The following is an 18,783-nucleotide window of genomic DNA, read 5'->3' on the forward strand; positions in this document are numbered from 1 at the left end:
CCCCCAGTCAAAAAACACGAAAATAGGTCAAATGGTGTCAAATATATCATATATGGGTCAGCTGATATCAAAATTCAATTCAACATCAACAATTATACCCTTAGTCCAAATTTAAAGAGTGTTTGTCAAAACACAAGGAAGTACATGTCGGTAAAATATCTAAAATGGATCAGATTATATCAAAATTTGATTTGACATCAGAAATTACACCCTTGGTCCAAATTCCATGTCTATAAATTATGTCAAAAAACAAGAAAGTAGATAAACTGATATCAATTATATCAAAAGTTGGTCAAAAAATATGAAAAGTAGGCTAGTGGATATAAAAATTCAATTTAGGATCAGAAATTAAACCCATTGTCCAAATTTGAAGTAGGTACATCAACAAACAAGAAACAAGGTCAAGCAATATCATTAATATCAAAAGTAGTCAGTTACTATCTTAATTCAATTTACATCAGAAATTACATTCCTGATCCAAATTTCAAGTCTGTACATAAAAAAAAACCAGAAAGTAGGTGATATTTTTCAAAAATATAAATAACAGCCCAACTGATACCAAAATTCAATTATGCACATGAAACATCAGGCAAATTTTATTGAAATGTGCTTTCTCCAAGTTTGAATCCAATTCAACAAAACTTGACAAAAACACTAAACAATTTTTAACAAAATTCAATAAAAAATAAAGCATATTTGTTTGTAAGTAACAGGAAACCTTTCTTTATGCCTAATTTTATTTCCTGTGGGAAAATTCTCTACCGAGTACACTGACCTAAAAATGAACCTGCAGAAAGATGAACAGAATGATGCAATCAATGGGAGTCTGAATTCTAGAGTATGTTGTTTGATGATTTTATTTTATTGTTACCTATCAAACAAAATTGCATATACAACACTGAATTATAAGCTATCAAGAATGCATCCATAGATATAATTTGCCATAGTGAGTTTTTGGGTCAGGGTCTTTAAGCATGTCAAATGAAAAACAATGTGCAGATATGTTTTCTGTTCAGATACAAAGCACAAAGTGTAATTATTGATTCAATGTAAAAAGTATTCTTAATTCACAAAAATTAGCATTTACTGTATTACATAGCTGTATACTGTCTTTTCAATTAAGTATTGCCTGTTTCTGAAACATTTACAATTTAAAATCATCATTAGTGACAGGGTGTTGGTAATAATTGTGTATATGTAAGTGTTCTTTCATGCAGTTCTACAGAATGGCAATGATAGTGACATGACAATGGTTCTAATTTCTGTAGAACAGCTACAGATAAATACTAACATATTAAGTGTCCAGCTTTATTTGTCATCCCATGAAAATGCTGCATGTCTTAAACATTTTGTGTGTTATTGTCATAGAAAAACAAACGTTGATGCTATATCAAAATCTGTTCATAGTAGCCTCCTATTTATCAAAGTGTGTCGTAGAACCACGTTTATTAAAAGTAGACATGTAGTTTTGTAATTAAGTGAATATGAATGAAACCAAATAAAGCTTGTTACTAAGTCATAATAATGTGCTCAAGTTTTTTTTTATAAATATCATTTCTCTTGCCAGAGGTCATGATCTCAAATAATTTCATCTGCAAACAGGTCTTTCACATGTATGAAAGACATTCCAACATGAGTTGTTTCCCTTTCATTAAACTAATATTTGAAAAAATGCAATGGTCTGGGGTATTATAGCTTTAGCAGCCCCTAGAAGGGACCAACTAAATAAATATCAGCATTTTTTATAAAAGATTACCATAATAATGCTAATAACAAAGTTTGGTGATCATCCATTAATAAGTTCTGTAGAAAAAGCTGTCTAAAGGTTTATATTATTTTTGGGTCTCTTGACCCCTAAAAGGGGCCTATTAAATTAATAAGACTACTTAAGAATGATACAGACAAAGTTTGGTGATCATCCACTAATTGGTTCTGTAGATAAAGATGTCTAAAGGTTTTTTCAATTTTAAGCTCTCCTGACCCCTAAAAGGGGCAAATTAGAATCATATGAGCCAGTTTAGATGTGACTGTCACAAGGATGCTACATACCAAATTTGAAGTAAATATGTCCAGCGGTTTCAGAGAAGATGATTGTTGACGCATGACGACGGACAACGGACGCCGAAGTATCCCCTTTGAGTCTAATAGCTCATTCTGAGCCTTCGGCTCTGGTGAGATAATAAGTGTTCCATAAATTAAATACGATGGATTGACACAAAAAACCCACCTCAAAAAAATGAAATATATTTTGCTCCATTATAATAATATACATTGATAGTGTATTTGTTATTTCGTGTGCATGAATGGCTTTTAAAAATCTGAAAAAAACTTTATTTGCACGAAAGCCTAAATCAAAGGATATAGTACTCTTGTTTCAAATTTTAAAGTGTCATATCAAATATAAATGAAAAACGACGAAAATAAAACATTCTATAGTATTACACCTTTGATGATACACGAAGGGTTATCTGTCCATTCCTCACTAGGTTGACACATTATTACGGTTTCACCTTGTATTTCATATCCTTTGTCACATGAAACCATGGCAACAGTTCCGTTTGTTGTAGATGTTGTGTTAATAGATCCAAACTCAGGTGTTGGGTCGCCGCAGTCTTAAGAAAACATTAAGGAAACATTAATTGAATTTAGTTTCTTGTTAAACCGTGCATTTTCAAACAAGCTTAATGCTTGTGGGATTTTAACTTATAATTAAGTGTTTTGTGTGACTTAGCTATGGCCTTGATATCTGTTCTTTGACCATATTATTAATTTCAAATCACCAAAACGCTTTTAGTTGTTTTTTTATAATGACATTTCTCCTTTATACATTTGTTTCAAAGAAGAATATCTACAGCATTTTACGTTTGTCGTATGATACTGATAAAAACGACGATCATTCGATAGATAGCTAATTATTTAATGGCATACCTATCAATTTGCAAGTTGGACTGCTGCTCCATGTCGCATCAAGTTCACAACGTATTTCAGAATCACCAATCAAATTGTATCCGTCGTCACACGTGACCATCACAGCAGCAAGGTAATGTGTAGATGTGGAATTTATGCTTCCATTTGAAGGCTTTGGCGAGGGGCATTCTGGAAATTAAATCTATATTTCTTTATAATCAATGCAATTATGCCATTATTAAATTCGAATTCCTGTCACAGGGTCATTTTGTCTCTGCTAGAATACTCTGTATTTCATACCTATACTCTATATCACTCCCCTATCGTCTGTTTTTCAATCATTCATATCATTATTCAACTTCTTTTGACCTGTAACACGTTGACGGGCGTCATTCACTTCATTTTTGAATTCGGTCACGCTAACCTTTACGCATGCGCTCAAGAAATGAGAATCTTATAGCGAGAACTGTGTTTTCTTTACTGAATCCCCAATTTTATTTTAGTGTGTGCAAACCATATAATTACAGGTTCCTTTTCGAACGTCCTATCCTCCCGATTGAGAACTCACGTATATCGTGACATTCCTATTAAGGTTTTATGATAGCTCATTGAAATAAATACAATGTTTTGAATAAAATTTTATTTCAAAAAGAAAAAATGTTAAAAAGTAAAACTTTTTCCACAAAAAAAAACCCCTCAAATATCTGATAAAATGGAAAAATTTTTCCACACAAAAAAACAAAAGGCGAATTTTTAAACATCAACAACTTTTTCAATTTGATTTTTTTCCTTTTTTTATATCAAAGACAACTACATCAAAAAAAGAAAACAAAAAAATACAAAAAATATAAGTAAGGCAAAAAACCCGGCATTTTAAAATAACAAAAAATGTTATAGTGATTTCATAAAATTTTATTTTTTTTCTGCGGAAGGGTCTTTTTTTCCCAACCTTATATTGTCTAAAAAAAAAAGGGAAATTTTATGGAAAAAGAACGTTTTGATGATTTTTGAAATAATTACTTGCAAACCCCTTGGGAAAAAATTTAAATTGTTTTTTGTTTAAAAATTTTTCCTTTTTAAATTTCTTTTTAATTTACCTGTGCAAAAACAGAAACGTCGTTTTAAATATAGCATTATCAAAAGGTGACTAACACAATTGTTAAAATGTTAGAATTATCTTACATTTAAACATCAACAAAGGACCAAACCCCCAAATAAGCACCTGTAAAATGAGGGAGAGGACTGGAAACAAATATTTGCTTATATTTTTTTTTCTGGGTTTTAAATTTTTGACAAAATAATAAATAATAACATTTGTTGCCTTTTAGCTTTAACCCTATTTAAAAATTTTTTAATAAATTTAAACAGGGGAAAAAATTAAAATAAAAAATATAATATTAATCTTTTTGAGGATTTAAGACATTTTTTCTTAAAAACATAGAAACGAAATAGATCATTTGAAAACAATGTAAAACTCAACATTGATTGAATCTTTATAGAAAAATTTAACTTATTATTTGATAATCAAAAAAAAAAGGGGTAGCGTTTTTTACGGGGAAGCCAATCATGTACATTCAATTGTGTCGCTTTCAAATTTTACCGAAAACCATTGGTCCCAACATACTTTCCCCGGGGTCCGATAGATTTTCATTTCCACCCTACCATTTGATGTGAATTTTCCGCCTGTCCAGTTTTTTTATTTCAGTGAATAAATAAGGATAAGGCCCTGAAAGAAAAAAAAATTGAAAAAGCAATAATAATTTAAATATGTTATAAATAATTTTAAGTTTTTCTTTCCCCCCAAAGGAATACGATTTCGTTTAATCTTGTTTCCCTGAAAACTTTTGGTTTGGTATTTTTTAAAGACACAGTGAATCCAGCCAAATATATATGACCTAATTTCCCTTTTACCAAAAGAAAACCCATTTACTTCTTGTCCTCGGTAGTTGCCTATGTGCTTCTATTTTTTGTATGTTAAAATATATAAATAGATTTGTCAATGCTCCCTTTTAAGGTATTTAGTACTAATAAAGTTTCCTCTTCTTCTTCTTTGTTCTTTCTTCTTATTCTATTAATAATTTCTATTTAAATCATATCTGCCCTCTCAAAAATTCATTTTCCCGTTTGTTCTGTTTATAATACAAAAATCAAAATAATCATAACCAGAATAATTCGTTGTACACATCTCTTTTTAAATCAACATCATGATTACATTAAAATGTAAAGAATTGTCATTAATTTATCATTTAATTACATTTACATTGTTTCGCGTTTACCGTAAATACATTTGTTTCCTTTACATTGGAATACATTTGCTCGCATTGAGTGCCATTAAATTTTGTTAATATACCATATTCTTGACATTTCTCCTTCTGTTTTTCCATTCTTGTAACATTGTTACAATCATCTTTAAATATTCCCAAAAATTTTTAGGTAGGAAGGCAGCATCAGCATACAAATTTGAACCATTGTTGCTAAAATATCCAGCATCCCAATGAAGTGTCTGGCACCCCGCACTCTTAAAGGAATAAAATATTTATTAAATGTAAGCATCAAGTCTTCGTTAAGGTAATATACATGTTTCGGCTCTTCATTTATAACAAAAATTATAAAATGAGTTATAACATTATACCGTTACTCAGTCGCTGACTATATTTTATTTATAACCTTTCATTTACATACCTTATCAGAAATAATTCTAAATGTTCACTCGCTGCATTGTTTGGAAAAGTTCAAAATAATTACAAAAAGTTTAATGTTCATCAAAGCTGTTGATTGAATATTCTACCTTTTTACCAACTAAGTAATTTCTTGAATCTGAATTCCCTAAGGTGAACATATAAGTTATCTTAAACACCTTTTCGAAGCACTTTTTAAAAATATAGAAGCCAAAATTGCAAACGTTTTAAATCATAATTATATTTCACAAAATAAGCAGTTTGTAGATGTACTTCATCAAATAGAGAAAACAAGAATCCCTAAAGAAAGTCTAAAACGGAAAATATTGCAAATGCTGCAGGCTCGGTTTGATTGAGCCTGTTCATGTACGGTACTGTAAAATGCAAACTACCGTCCACGCCCCTACCACCGCCTTGAGCAAAATTCAACATTTAAACATGAAATGGAAATTTTTTACATTTAGAAACATCCGCAGATGTGATATCAAGCAACAGAAACGATGTGCAATAACATTAAAGGATCAGACTTAATAAGAAACATAAACAATAAAATGACTTACCATTACATACTATAGAAACATCTCTGCTATGGCTGCATTCATTAAGAAACAAATACTGGCAATCACCGAGAACAACATCATCACTATCACAGAAAAGTTGATCAATATAAACCGGCCCACTGCCTTCTCCATACAATGCCCCGGTAAAGAATCTCACCGCTCTAGTAATTTAAAAAAAGAAATACTTAAACTTAATTCTTGCTGCCTTCAATTACAATTTCTATATTTACTTCTCAAGTACATTCAACAAAACAAAAGTATAAATGAACATTATTTGTACGAATATATAAAGGTTTCTTCCATATTAAAGAACTTTATCACACACCCGTGCCGATTTTGCGACTCCTAAATATGGTTATTGCACGGCTGATATAATTTTAGTGACTTTATTAGCGTTATAACAAAAATAGTGTAAAGACGCGCTAAATTTAGCGTTATATTTAAAAGGCGCGTCAATTGAAAATGACTCTTATTTCACCTATTACGTCTGTTTTTGGTAATTGATAAATAGAAATATTAAATTCGTGTAAGTTCATTACTGAATTTATTGCACTCGTTGAATAAAATTATATTATGCTCACCAGAGGCTCGCGTAAAATAATTTTATTCAACTCGTGCAATAAATTCAGTATTGAACTTACACTCATTCAATATCCTCTATATATTTGAAGTTCTAAAACGTTTTTGAATAACCATAATTTTGATTATTCCAATATATTTTAATTGCGGTATATTTGTATCATTTGTAAAGGAAAAACATTTATATGACAAATCACAAATATCTATTGATTAAGAAATCATTTTCAAAACAAACTGGTATAATTCGTATAAAAATTTATAACTTATTTTCATCTATCTAACATATGAAATATTTGGATAGACATTACCAGGAAATATATAGTAGCACATATTGTATCAGCCGTAGAGGATGTTGACGGAACCCCATATGTATGTACAAATTATTTTGTGTTACGCGAGTTTACATCACGATTTTCCATTTGATTCACATTAAAAACTATGTTAAGGAACTTACTTAAGTCCAAGCATATTACAAAACACCTCTGCATCTCTTAAATCAAAATTAGAATTGCAAATGGTTCCCCATGTGTCGTTAACTTTGATTTCTGCCCTACCGTCGTTAAGCCCTGTTCCATTTGTTAATCGCACATCCGTTATATTCAGAAACGGACCTAATGATAAAATTATTTTATATGCCAATATATGAATATGTTGATAAAAAAAATATACAATATAATGTTTTTTAGTTAATATGCTTACAAAATCTTTATGTTTTATCCTATCGCTATACAATCTATTTGATCCATTGTCATGCAAAATCGCAGTGTATAGCTGTCTTTAAAAAAAACATTGCTTTAAACAAAATATTTTTATGATTTTAAGCTGTGATTCATTGAAAGAAATATTTTAGATTCATCATTTTTTGAAACGTAAACCAGTTAATATTAAAATGTATAACGTTAACGGAATCGGGACAAGTATAACATTACCTTTTTACCAACAAAGTATTCTCTTGAATCTGAATTCCATAAGATGAACTTATAAGTTATCTTAAACACCTTTTTGTAGCACTCTTAAAAAATATAGACTCCCAAGTTGCAAATGTTTTGAATCATAATTATATTTCAAAAAAGCAGTTTGTAGGCTAACTTTATCAAATAGGGAAAATAAGAATCCATAGAGAGAGTCAAAAAAGGAAAAATTGAAAATGGTGCAGACTCGGTTTGATTGAGGGTTTGATTGAGCCTGTTCATGTATGGTACTCTAAAGTGCAAACTACCGTCCACGCCCATAGCACCGCCTGGAGAGAAATTCAACATTAAAACATGAAATGGTAACATTTTGAATTTAGAAACATCCGGAGATGTGATATCAAGCAACAGAAACGATGTGCAATAACAATAAAGGATCAGACTTATTAAGAAACAAAAACAATAAAATGACCTACCATTACATGCTATAGAAACATCTCTGCTATGACTGCATTCATTAAGAAACAAATACTGGCAATCACCGAGAACAACATCATCACTATCACAGAAAAGTTGATCAATATAAACCGGTCCACCGCCTTCTCCATACAATGCCCCGGTAAAGAACCTCACCGCTCTAGTTATTTTAAAAAAGAAATACTTAAACTTAATTTTGCTGCCTTCAATAACAATTTCTATATCTATTTCTCGAGTACTTTCAACAAAGCTAAAGTATAAATGAACATTATTTTGTACGAATATATAACGGTTTCTTAACTATTAAAAAACTATATTTGAAGTTCTAAAACGTTTTTGAATAACCATAATTTAATTATTCCAATATATTCAAATTGCGGCATATTTGTATCATTTGTAAAGGGCAAACATTAACATGATAAATCACAAATATCTACTGATTAAGATATCATTCCAAAACAAACTGGTATAATTCTTATTTACAATGTGTTGTCATTTCTCTAACTTTTGAAATATTTGGGAAGATATTTTTAGGAAATATATATAATAACAAATATTGTATCAGCCGTAGAGGATGTTAACGAAATCCTATACAAATTATATTGTGTAACAAATGTTATTTTACGCGAGTTTATAACCAAAATAATAACGATTTTCCATTTGATTCCCCTTAAAACTGTGTTAAACAACTTACTTAAGTCCAAGCATATTACAAAACACCTCCGCATCTCTTAAATCAAAACTAGAATCGCAAATAGTTCCCCATGTGTCGTTAACTTTGATTTCTGCCCTACCGTCGTTAAGCCCTGTTCCATTTGTTAATCGCACATCCGTTATATTCAGAAACGGACCTAATAATAAAAATCTTTTATATACCAATATATAAATATGTTGATCAAAATATATAAAATATAATTTTTAAAGAAATTGGCTTATTAAATCTTTATGTGTTTTACCCGATCGCTTTACAATCAATTTGATTCATTGTCATTTAAAATCGCAGTGTATAGCTGTCTTAAGAAAAATAACAGTGCATAAAACAAAATATTTATGATTATAAGCTTATGATCCATTGTCAGAAATATTTAAGATTTTACATTTTCTGGAACGTAAACCAATTAATATTAAAATGTATAACGTTAACGGAATCGGGACAAGTATAAAATTACCTAAGCACATCACTGATAAATCTTTTGCATGCGAACATGAACCGTAATAGTTGTTTACAACATATTTGCAGTCATTTATATCTGTATAGTAGCGGCTGTAACAGTGTAGACTCTCTATGTATATTGGACCTTCTCCTTGCCCATAATATGCATTATAAAAGTAGTCGTAATATCTGCAAGGTGACAATCAGTAAATTTTAGTTTCTTGGTTAACAGAGAAAAAAGATTTGAAATATTTCCTTATTGGTAATATAGAAATCATTGAAACAATATTTCAGTTTTATGGTGTTACATCCACTATTTCTTTGACAGATTAAAAATAGTCTTAAATAAGCAAACATAATTACCGTAATCCAAACATATTGCATATAACACTTGCTGATTTGCCACTGAATTCTCGTGAACAGATTGTTCCCCATGTGCCATTTACTTCTAATTCGACTCTTCCATGATAAGGTCCATTTGTACCGGCCAGTCGCCATCCAGTTACATTCAGCTGATACCCTGTAATATTATATAACATATCTGAGACAGCAAATATTCGCTTAAATGATCCTCTTTTTATTTAAACGTTTCTATGAATGTAACAAAAATATTTTTAATTCAGATCAATAAATTCTTATGGAAAAATGTCTGTCAACTTTTATTTAACTAATATATATGCATTTGAAATGCTGAACTTCCTGTCCGCAAATCTTTGTTTCTAATATCTTTTTGAACTGCAACATACAACAATCCTATATAATTAAAGAATGGAATCTTAGATACACAAACTTGATAATGTTCTATACTAGTGCAAAGAAAGGCTGGACATAAACCATACATATAAATTGATATTAAAAAAGAAACAATGGAAACTTTAAAGAACGTTCGGAACGGTAAATTTGAATATGTCGCATATCGTAAACGGTAGTATTACGTGCAGGCTACCGTCCTCGCCATATATGTTTTCATACAGCGGTTTTTGTGACTTTTTTACCTGCATATTATAAATAAGTCAAAAGACTAGTTTAAAAAGCAAGCTACATATCCAAAGAGTGCAACGTAATATTGGCTATCATTATGCAAGTATATACTGGCTACTATTATATAGTGCAATAAGACTTTAGTTCTTCCAAAAGTGCTATTCGTCAATAATAGAATATTGAATGTCAATTGTATCATACACCAGAGAAAAGCGAAACAAATAAAAACAAAATAATGACCTGTACAGTGGACTCCTGCACTGTGTGTGTACAAGCAATTATTATCTACATTGTAAGAACAGTTGTTGATTTGTGATTCATTTCCACTGCATTGAAGATTTGTAATAAAAACCGGGCCGTCGCCCCAAGCATCTGTGTAAAAATGACTTGCTCTGTTAAAAAAAGATATACATATCTTAATTTCTATAAAAACAGTACATTATATTCCTGAACCATTCGTCTGATATTTAAACGCAGATATAAAAATATATTATTAAATGTTTCTTTTACAAACACCGCTCATCTGATTTAAAATTGTCAGCAAAAGTTGCGTTTCTCAAATGGTCTTTTTAACATTGATATGTTTACTGATGAAAATTAGCAGCACATTCTCATTTGAGATACATTTTATACATTTTTTAAATATGTTGGCCTTAAATCAAAGCAATTTACAGTTGCATTAACCGTTTTAACAGTATTGTTTTTAACCTATTCAAATTTTGATGAGAAATTATTATTCTAAGAGGAAAACCTCTCGATAGCATTAAAGTTCGTACATAAGTTTCCACATGTACATGAATACTATTACTAGCTGTTGCATGCGTACAAGTATTGAAACGTTACAGTGTCAATCTTTAAAATAAAAGTTGTTATCAAGAACAAGGCAAATGCGGAATTTTCCAATGTAATTAGCATGTGAAACCCTTATAGCTACACCTTGTACAAGGCCTCTCGTTTTTGAAAGAGTAATCAAGGGATAAAAAGATGAATTTTGTACAAAAGCATCCGTTTTAAATGCGGACTTATACCATTAATTTTAGACAGGATGTACATGTAATAAAACAAACTCCGAAATTAACTATCGACACGATTTCTTTGGTTTTCTTTGTTGGTATTGTTGTTATTGTGTTGTTGTTGTTGTTGTTGATGATGTTACATTTTAATAATCAGGTTCTTTACTTCCCTTTAAAATAAATTTGACATTTTTATATAGTTATGAATTTAATGTACTCCGTAGAGTTTCTGTAACCACCAAATAATTTAAGCAACACATTGAAATGCCTATTGAATAGTGAAACACATATTTTATCTGAAATTGACAATGGTTCATTTTGTACATACGTTGGCAGACGCATTCTCGTCATACCATACATGTGTTGATGACAAACACTGATTTAACCATATTTAGCTAGTATGTTCTGACGAAGTTTTATACCTTTTTTATACTTTATACTTTTCTTATTTTATACTTGTTGTTCAACCCATTTACAGTTGGACCTTACGCTTTTCTCTTTTAATTACATCTGACGGACTAGGTGGGATACTCTTTGATAGACAGTTTCGAAAGCCCTTTGAAACTGAATTGTCATAATGTTCGTCTTCTGTCTTGCTTCGTTGGGCCCTTGTGGGTGCTTTTCTTGTTGCTCTGCCTTCCTTTAGAGCATCGACTACATTAGTAGAAGTCATTGGGCTGTACCTTTTTATACTTATTTACACAGTCTTTTATGTGTCTAAATTATTTCATCTAATGTAACCATAACCATTGTTAGTATTACACTTGGCGGGGAATAATTATATTTACACTTTTGTGTCATTTAGGAACATATAGGGCTAAGAGTGAGGTTTTGCGCGCCTAAAACCGGTTTAAACTTCCACTGACCGTTCCAAGGCGGTACCCCAGTGTTTTCCTTCACGTGTTTTTCATGTCTGTATTGTTTCTTGTGTTGGATGTTTACATGTTTTATGATGTCTGTCTTGTTGGATTTTCGTTGACTGTAGGTATTTTCTCACCCCCTTTCCCATTTTTACCCCTCCCCCTTTTTTCACCCTTACAGCCCTAACTCCATCTAATATTTAATATGGACTTGTTTTGGTTTTTGTTATTTCACACTTTGCGTGTCCGTCTCCTTTCGCCACCATTGTGTCCACTCACGGTTTTGGTTTGGTGCCTTCTGGGTGCCCTGCTTGGGTGTGTCGGGAGGCTGCGTCCTGTGAACGTTGCCTTTACCTTGTTGATCTTTATTCTTGTTTTAAAATGCGATATAAATTCAAAAATTAATGATTTTATACAATTATAAAATTCTCATTTATCCCATTGGTTGGAAACAACAAAAAATGTCAAATGCTGAACAACCTCACACGTTACGCTAAGTAATTAAACTATCTCTGACAGTCAACCGAGTATGGGTTATATCCAATGCTCGTTGGTTACATAAATATTACCAATTTGGCTTCAGGAGCTGTTTTGACAAGAAAAACCCAAAATGCAATTAAGAGTCAATATCCCTATTGAAGCACCAAATGAATAAACACGAGTATACTGTTACTTTTATCATATAATTATGTTTTTGACTTTCATTATTGATCAATATCATAGTTATTTTGCAAACATGTCTAAAAAATTGCATTTATTTACAAAAACATTATTATGAGGTACCACAAGGGAGGGCTTTAACAGCAGTCTCTTGTAAGGCTAATATAAACTATATTTTGATGGTTGTCACTGTAAAGTTATCAAATATAATTTCTATTTATATTTCAATAATGCACTCAAAGTCATATTGAAATAAAATACTACATTTTGTAAATTAAGTTAATCTAAGGATAAAATATGATATGGAACATACTCTAAACCAATCATTTGACAAATGACGGTCGCCTCTGCTATAGTAAAATTGTTGCTACATATAGTTCCCCAAATACCATCAACCTGTATCTCTACACGGCCTTCGTGATGACCATATCTGTTTACAAGCTTCATATCACTGATTTCTAACGGATAGGCTATAAATATAACATTTTATATAACATGACTATAACAGCTCTATCAAATCATTTTGTATTTTTTTGTAATTTTTTGTACCAAAGTTAAATATATCTATATGACAAGTCATATTGTGAACTTAAATCCCCACAGAAAGTAACTATGTAAATAGATGATGATAAAAGCTTTTCTTATATATTTTGGTCAGTCATTATTATATAATTGAACTATAAAACTCCAAGTAGCTTTATGATTCTAATTATAAATATGTATCGTATATTGACATAATTTTAAGATATGCAATATAAGTAACGTACAATATTTTGATGAACATTTGTCATTTTGCAGCCAAGTCCCATTCTCAAGACAATCAAATGTTATTGTTTCTGGTTGATAGCCAAAGTCACACTTTGCAGTCAGTACAGTACCATTAAAAGAATCAAAAGAGCTAAATTGTATTGTCACTTTACCACAAGCTGAAAACAAAATAATATTAAGTTTTCGATGGATGTTAAGTTTTGATTATGAAAATCCGAAAAATAGAATTCCTTGGGAGCAATGACAACAGTTAAAGGCTATAATTGCAGACGTATTTTTTAATATTGAGAAAAAAATGAAAAGTGAAATATCTCTCATGATCCAAAGCAATGGCTCAAACGGTATTCAAACCTCAAAGCGGAATTCATTCCTCAACACTTTAAGTAATGGAATTAATGATCTTGAAGGATCGGATAAATGTAACCCATTCAGATACTTAAGGTTTAAAATAAAATCAAGTCAATAAAAACAAATAATGTCATGAACAATTCCAGAACAATTCCAGAATCTTTTGTTTTGAATGATTTAGTTTTAAATAAAAAAGAGGGTAGGGGATAAATCTTCATAATAAATGGTGTTTCTCGGAGCATTTTCAGGTCACATTTTGACCCTGAGTATTTTCATATTGCAGCAGTGATCCAGTTACGAATTACCCATAATCATTGTGTCTCCATTTATAGCTCATATTTTATTTTTCATATCCTTTAAGCCCGTTACCATCTCTCCGCACCAACGAGATAGTTTATTGCCTGAAATTCTGTCTGAACTTTGTTTTTAAACTACCCATACTCACGCATTAGAGAGGGTAGTAATCCGTACAAGTCGCATGGTGTTAGAGAATGATCCATCGGCGGTGTTTGCATTTACCGGTAATTTCTATGTTCAGATTCAATCTAAGGGGTTCTTAAATTTTAACATATATTGTCATCGTCATTCTCAAAGAATTTATCTATTTACAATTTATGTCAAACTTTGTTATTTTTGAAAAGCATTCAACTGAATACAATAAATACAAGCCAGTTAGTTCACCAACATCAATTATAAAGGACTTCAGCAAGCCACGATATATGTTTTGGTTGAACAAAATGTAAATTGGTCTGTATATGTTATAAAAAAACATAAATAAATAAAACACTCTATCAATGATGTAGTACAAAAAGAAAAGGAAGATGCCAATAATGCTTACGTGTACACACTAATGAAATATCATAACTGTGAGAGCAAAAGTATCGTTCTGGGGGTAGAAAACTACACTGATTTATATGAGTGTTTGCAGCAGAGCACCCTATAACACCGATGTATATATCACCTGTTCCTTGTCCGTAAACAGAAGAATTTGGAAAGAAGTGTGTAAATCTACAATTCAATACATTTTATTTTTATAACCACATATAACTGAAAGTACTAAAAACAAGTACATGTAATTCAGTGGAGTTGGAATAACAACATCAGTGGGCGAACAGCTGTAAAAATTAAATACAATCCCAACTATTCGTTGGTTAGCTTTAAGGATGGTTGTTACACACAAAAATGCTTCATAATTGATGTTGATACGCGGATAAAATTTCATCAAATTTTAAAGTAGTTAAAACTAATTTTTAACACGTTTCACAAAAAAATATTTCGTACACGTCAATTGACTGAAATTGGCTGTTTATTTCTAAAATCTTGCAATTATGACATTTAATTATATTTCTGTAATTGTAACTTTGTCAGTGTTTTTATCACGACTGCCTTTATTTTCTTTTCAATAAGCCGATCAGAAACTTTAATAATTATTTTAACTTTCTTCTATAATGCATTTCTCCCTATATTTAGATTACAAAGACATTAATTATACCAAAATACTACCATATTTAAATGCCGTATACTACTAACAACATGTTGTATTGAAGAAGAGAACGTTCAGATTTACTATAATACAGATTACTTACTTCAAATCCATTGATTTACATAAAGTGTCGGCATCATATCGTCCGATAAATCTACTGCAAACAGTTCCCCAGCCATCAGCAATTTTAACTTCGACACGACCGTCATATGGACTTGTTCCTCCGACAAGTCTAACTTCTGTTATATTATAAGGATATTCTAAAACAAAACATAAAGTGCGTACATAAATTGCAATTTAATTTTCATAGAGGCTCAAGTAATTCCGATAATTATAATTTAAAAGTTGTAATTTCTACACTGTCATTTTAAATATTTATACATACCTCCGGTACATTTATGTCGTCACCTACTATGTGATAACACACCATAATAGCATTCTTCATCCTTGTCAATTTTTCTTCTATACTTACATAGATGTGATTGATTTCAGAAATAAAATTTAGTTTCGTTGGTAATCTAAAACTTTTTTCATAAATTACGGAACACAAGACTCGTCATTTCGTTTTAGGTTGCTTTCTTATTGTTTTTTTTTTTAAATTCACTTAATTAATTAACAAATATTTATATTATTATTGGATTTTGTAGCTAAATGGGTGCAATGAAATCAGTTTTGTACTCAGCGATGTAAAATGACCTAAAATAAACACTACAAAATCTTCAAAAGAGAAAACTTGTCAAATGAATTATTGTTAATAATTGAGAGTTAAAACAAGTAAGTATTTAAATGCTCAAAAATAGTCTTAAAATAGCAAATAAGTTGTATTTTTAAGGATATGATTTCCTGTCAGTTTTAGTGTATACTTAAAAAAGTTCTGTATTCCGAATGATGACAACGTTTTGGCACAAAAGATAAAACATTCAACGGTCATTTTATATAGTTTATTGATCTGTATTGATTTTTTCAAAAAATACGGTTTATACGCATCATTGTTTAATTTCTTTATTGACAAAGTTCTGAGAAGAGAAAAACTGTATACGTTTCAATACGCTATAGCATTTCGCTGTAAAAATCGGCCAGGTGTCCAAAGAATATGGAGTATTATATGGGTTAACGATGATTTTCTGACTATATAAAGAAAACCACGAAGCTAAATGTATGAGATTTGATCCAATAGTGATTTCAAGCAGAAAGATTTCATTGTTCAAACGCTGAAAAGTACGATGTTTCGTTTGGACAATCGTGATTTTATATTTCGTCCTTACCCCTGTTTTTCACCATCGATCGTTCCAATGTGAAACGCTGGTGTGGACGACATAAAATCACGATTGTCCAAACGGAACGCCGTAGAAAAATTTGTGTTTTTAATGAATAAGGAAATAGATATCAGCTTTATTGTAAAATAATACATTACCAATGTCTAATACGGTGAAAAAAAGATTAAAAAGCATTGGATTAATCAACCCTGATTATTGTATTACAAAAAGAAAATAAAGAGAGTTCGATTTATAATGTACAAGTCAAAAGTTATTTTCTTATAAACTCCAAAACATATGTTTACAATTGAAATGTAAGAAAGAAAGTCTCATTATTTTTGTAACTCTATCAATTAATTTATCTCTTTAGCTAATTTCATTGCAATTGTATATTAATAGCTCCTGTACATAAAACTATGCAGACATAGAAACATAATCATTTACAGAACTTACTACACTCAACGTCGATTGGATAGGTACTCGAACACGTTTGACGAACATCGTATAAACATTCGTTTATGTGATCCTCCGTTCCTATACAATCAAGTTTGTCTAAATGATAAAGGTTTGAAGTGCTTCTTAAACGATTCGAAGAATAGTACGTCCAGTAGCTGAAATCGAATTCATTAAGGCACTTGCATATAATATTAGACACATGGATGACATATTCTGGTGTGCATAATTACATTCATGTAAGTATCATACCTTTATGAAACAAAGATAGCTAAATGTTGCATATTTAAGCAATGTGTAATCAATAAAAAAGAAAAAATATGGGCATTCATTATAGCTTTAATGATTTTTTAAGTTTAAAGATATTTAACAGTTAGGTTTCAATTATTATGTTCATAAAAGGTGCTAATCAGTTCATGTTACCACCAACGAAACTGATAAATTGTTTTTGATGTATCACCTACTCAATAAAAAGTTGATGTTATGCGACACACTGGTTCTAATGAACTAAATAATTTCTGTTCACCAATTACAAATTTAAATTGATCTTGTAAAAGTATAGTATATTTAGGTTAATATTACTTAAATCCAAGCATCTTGCATATCACTTTTGCGTCGTTGTATTGAAAGCTATTACGACAGATCTGTCCCCAAGTAGCATTGACCTTGAGCTCGACAATACCATCGGTAAGACCTATACCGTTGACAAGCCGTATGTCAGTAATGTTCAGTGGATACCCTGTAATTAAATTAAATCAATTTAATTCAATTCAAACGTTTATTGTATAATCAGGCCACTAGCCCATCTACATATTACATAATACAAAATATAATTATAATATAACAGTCATGTGAGGCAATTATATTATATTTATGTTGTCAAGAGAACAGAACAATACACACAATTATTTCAGACATATTTTATGATACAAAGTCAATTTAATAATATTCTAGTCAAACGTGAGACAATGTATACTTTCTTTTGTAGCAAAATACAAATATATAGCAAGTTCTCTTATGGCTTCTACATTTTGACAAGACATTAAATTATAAAACACTAGTTCATTTGGAGTCTGATAATATACAGAGGGTATGTATTTAATCCTTAAAGCTGCACGCCTCCAGCTGAGCCAAAATATTTCAAGAAAATGAAAATTGTGAAAAAATGTACTTATATTTCAAGAAAGGTAAAAACAATGAAGATCAATGTTAAAGTTTACATGTTATTTGCGATTTAAGACTGATTTTGCAGTATTTTATCACCATATTTCTACTGCGTTACTAACGCAGTAAGGGCTTCTTTGCACATTTTGACCTCTTTTTGGTTATTTGCATGGTTTGTAAGTGTCAATTGCAATATGTAATTAACTTTATTTGTTTACCTCACAATATTTTACTGTCAAATACATTATCAAAACATTTTCATGAAATTTAACATGAATCTGGAAGCGTGCTGCTTTAAGTCATTGTAAAGAGGACACACTGACACAAAATGGTAAAATTCTTCCAAATAACATTCACAAGAAGGACAATTCCTATATTCAACAGTGATATCATAATATCTACATTTTTTTCACCATAACGCTATGTGTTGAACTACGATATCTTGCCATACTGGTTCTAAATTTGTCAATATCAATGGCATTGATATTTTTCAATAACATAATTTTGTTTGAAATTTACATAATGTCATAAT

General features: G+C 30.5%; 2 protein-coding genes across 2 annotated transcripts; both read right to left on the reverse strand.

The window, feature by feature from the left end:
• Positions 1-2,394: 2,394 nt before the first annotated feature.
• On the reverse strand, positions 2,395-9,374 carry LOC132724540 (scavenger receptor cysteine-rich type 1 protein M130-like). The gene is made up of 7 exons (XM_060709407.1): positions 9,282-9,374; positions 8,807-8,963; positions 8,112-8,272; positions 7,179-7,335; positions 6,146-6,306; positions 2,929-3,096; positions 2,395-2,612 (listed from the first exon to the last, which is right to left on the reverse strand). The coding sequence occupies exons 1-7, from the start codon at positions 9,289-9,291 to the stop codon at positions 2,431-2,433; spliced, it is 996 nt and encodes a 331-aa protein (XP_060565390.1). The 5' UTR covers positions 9,292-9,374; the 3' UTR covers positions 2,395-2,430.
• A 3,229-nt stretch (positions 9,375-12,603) lies between these two features.
• On the reverse strand, positions 12,604-17,821 carry LOC132724539 (scavenger receptor cysteine-rich type 1 protein M130-like). Its single transcript, XM_060709406.1, has 6 exons — positions 17,670-17,821; positions 17,088-17,245; positions 15,482-15,638; positions 14,734-14,903; positions 13,547-13,705; positions 12,604-13,249 (listed from the first exon to the last, which is right to left on the reverse strand). The coding sequence occupies exons 1-6, from the start codon at positions 17,681-17,683 to the stop codon at positions 13,059-13,061; spliced, it is 849 nt and encodes a 282-aa protein (XP_060565389.1). The 5' UTR covers positions 17,684-17,821; the 3' UTR covers positions 12,604-13,058.
• Between the last annotated feature and the right edge of the window lie 962 nt (positions 17,822-18,783).

The sequence above is a fragment of the Ruditapes philippinarum genome, unplaced genomic scaffold (assembly GCF_026571515.1).
Source record: "Ruditapes philippinarum isolate M1 unplaced genomic scaffold, ASM2657151v2 ctg18267_1_1_1_1, whole genome shotgun sequence".
Lineage (NCBI taxonomy): Eukaryota > Metazoa > Mollusca > Bivalvia > Venerida > Veneridae > Ruditapes > Ruditapes philippinarum.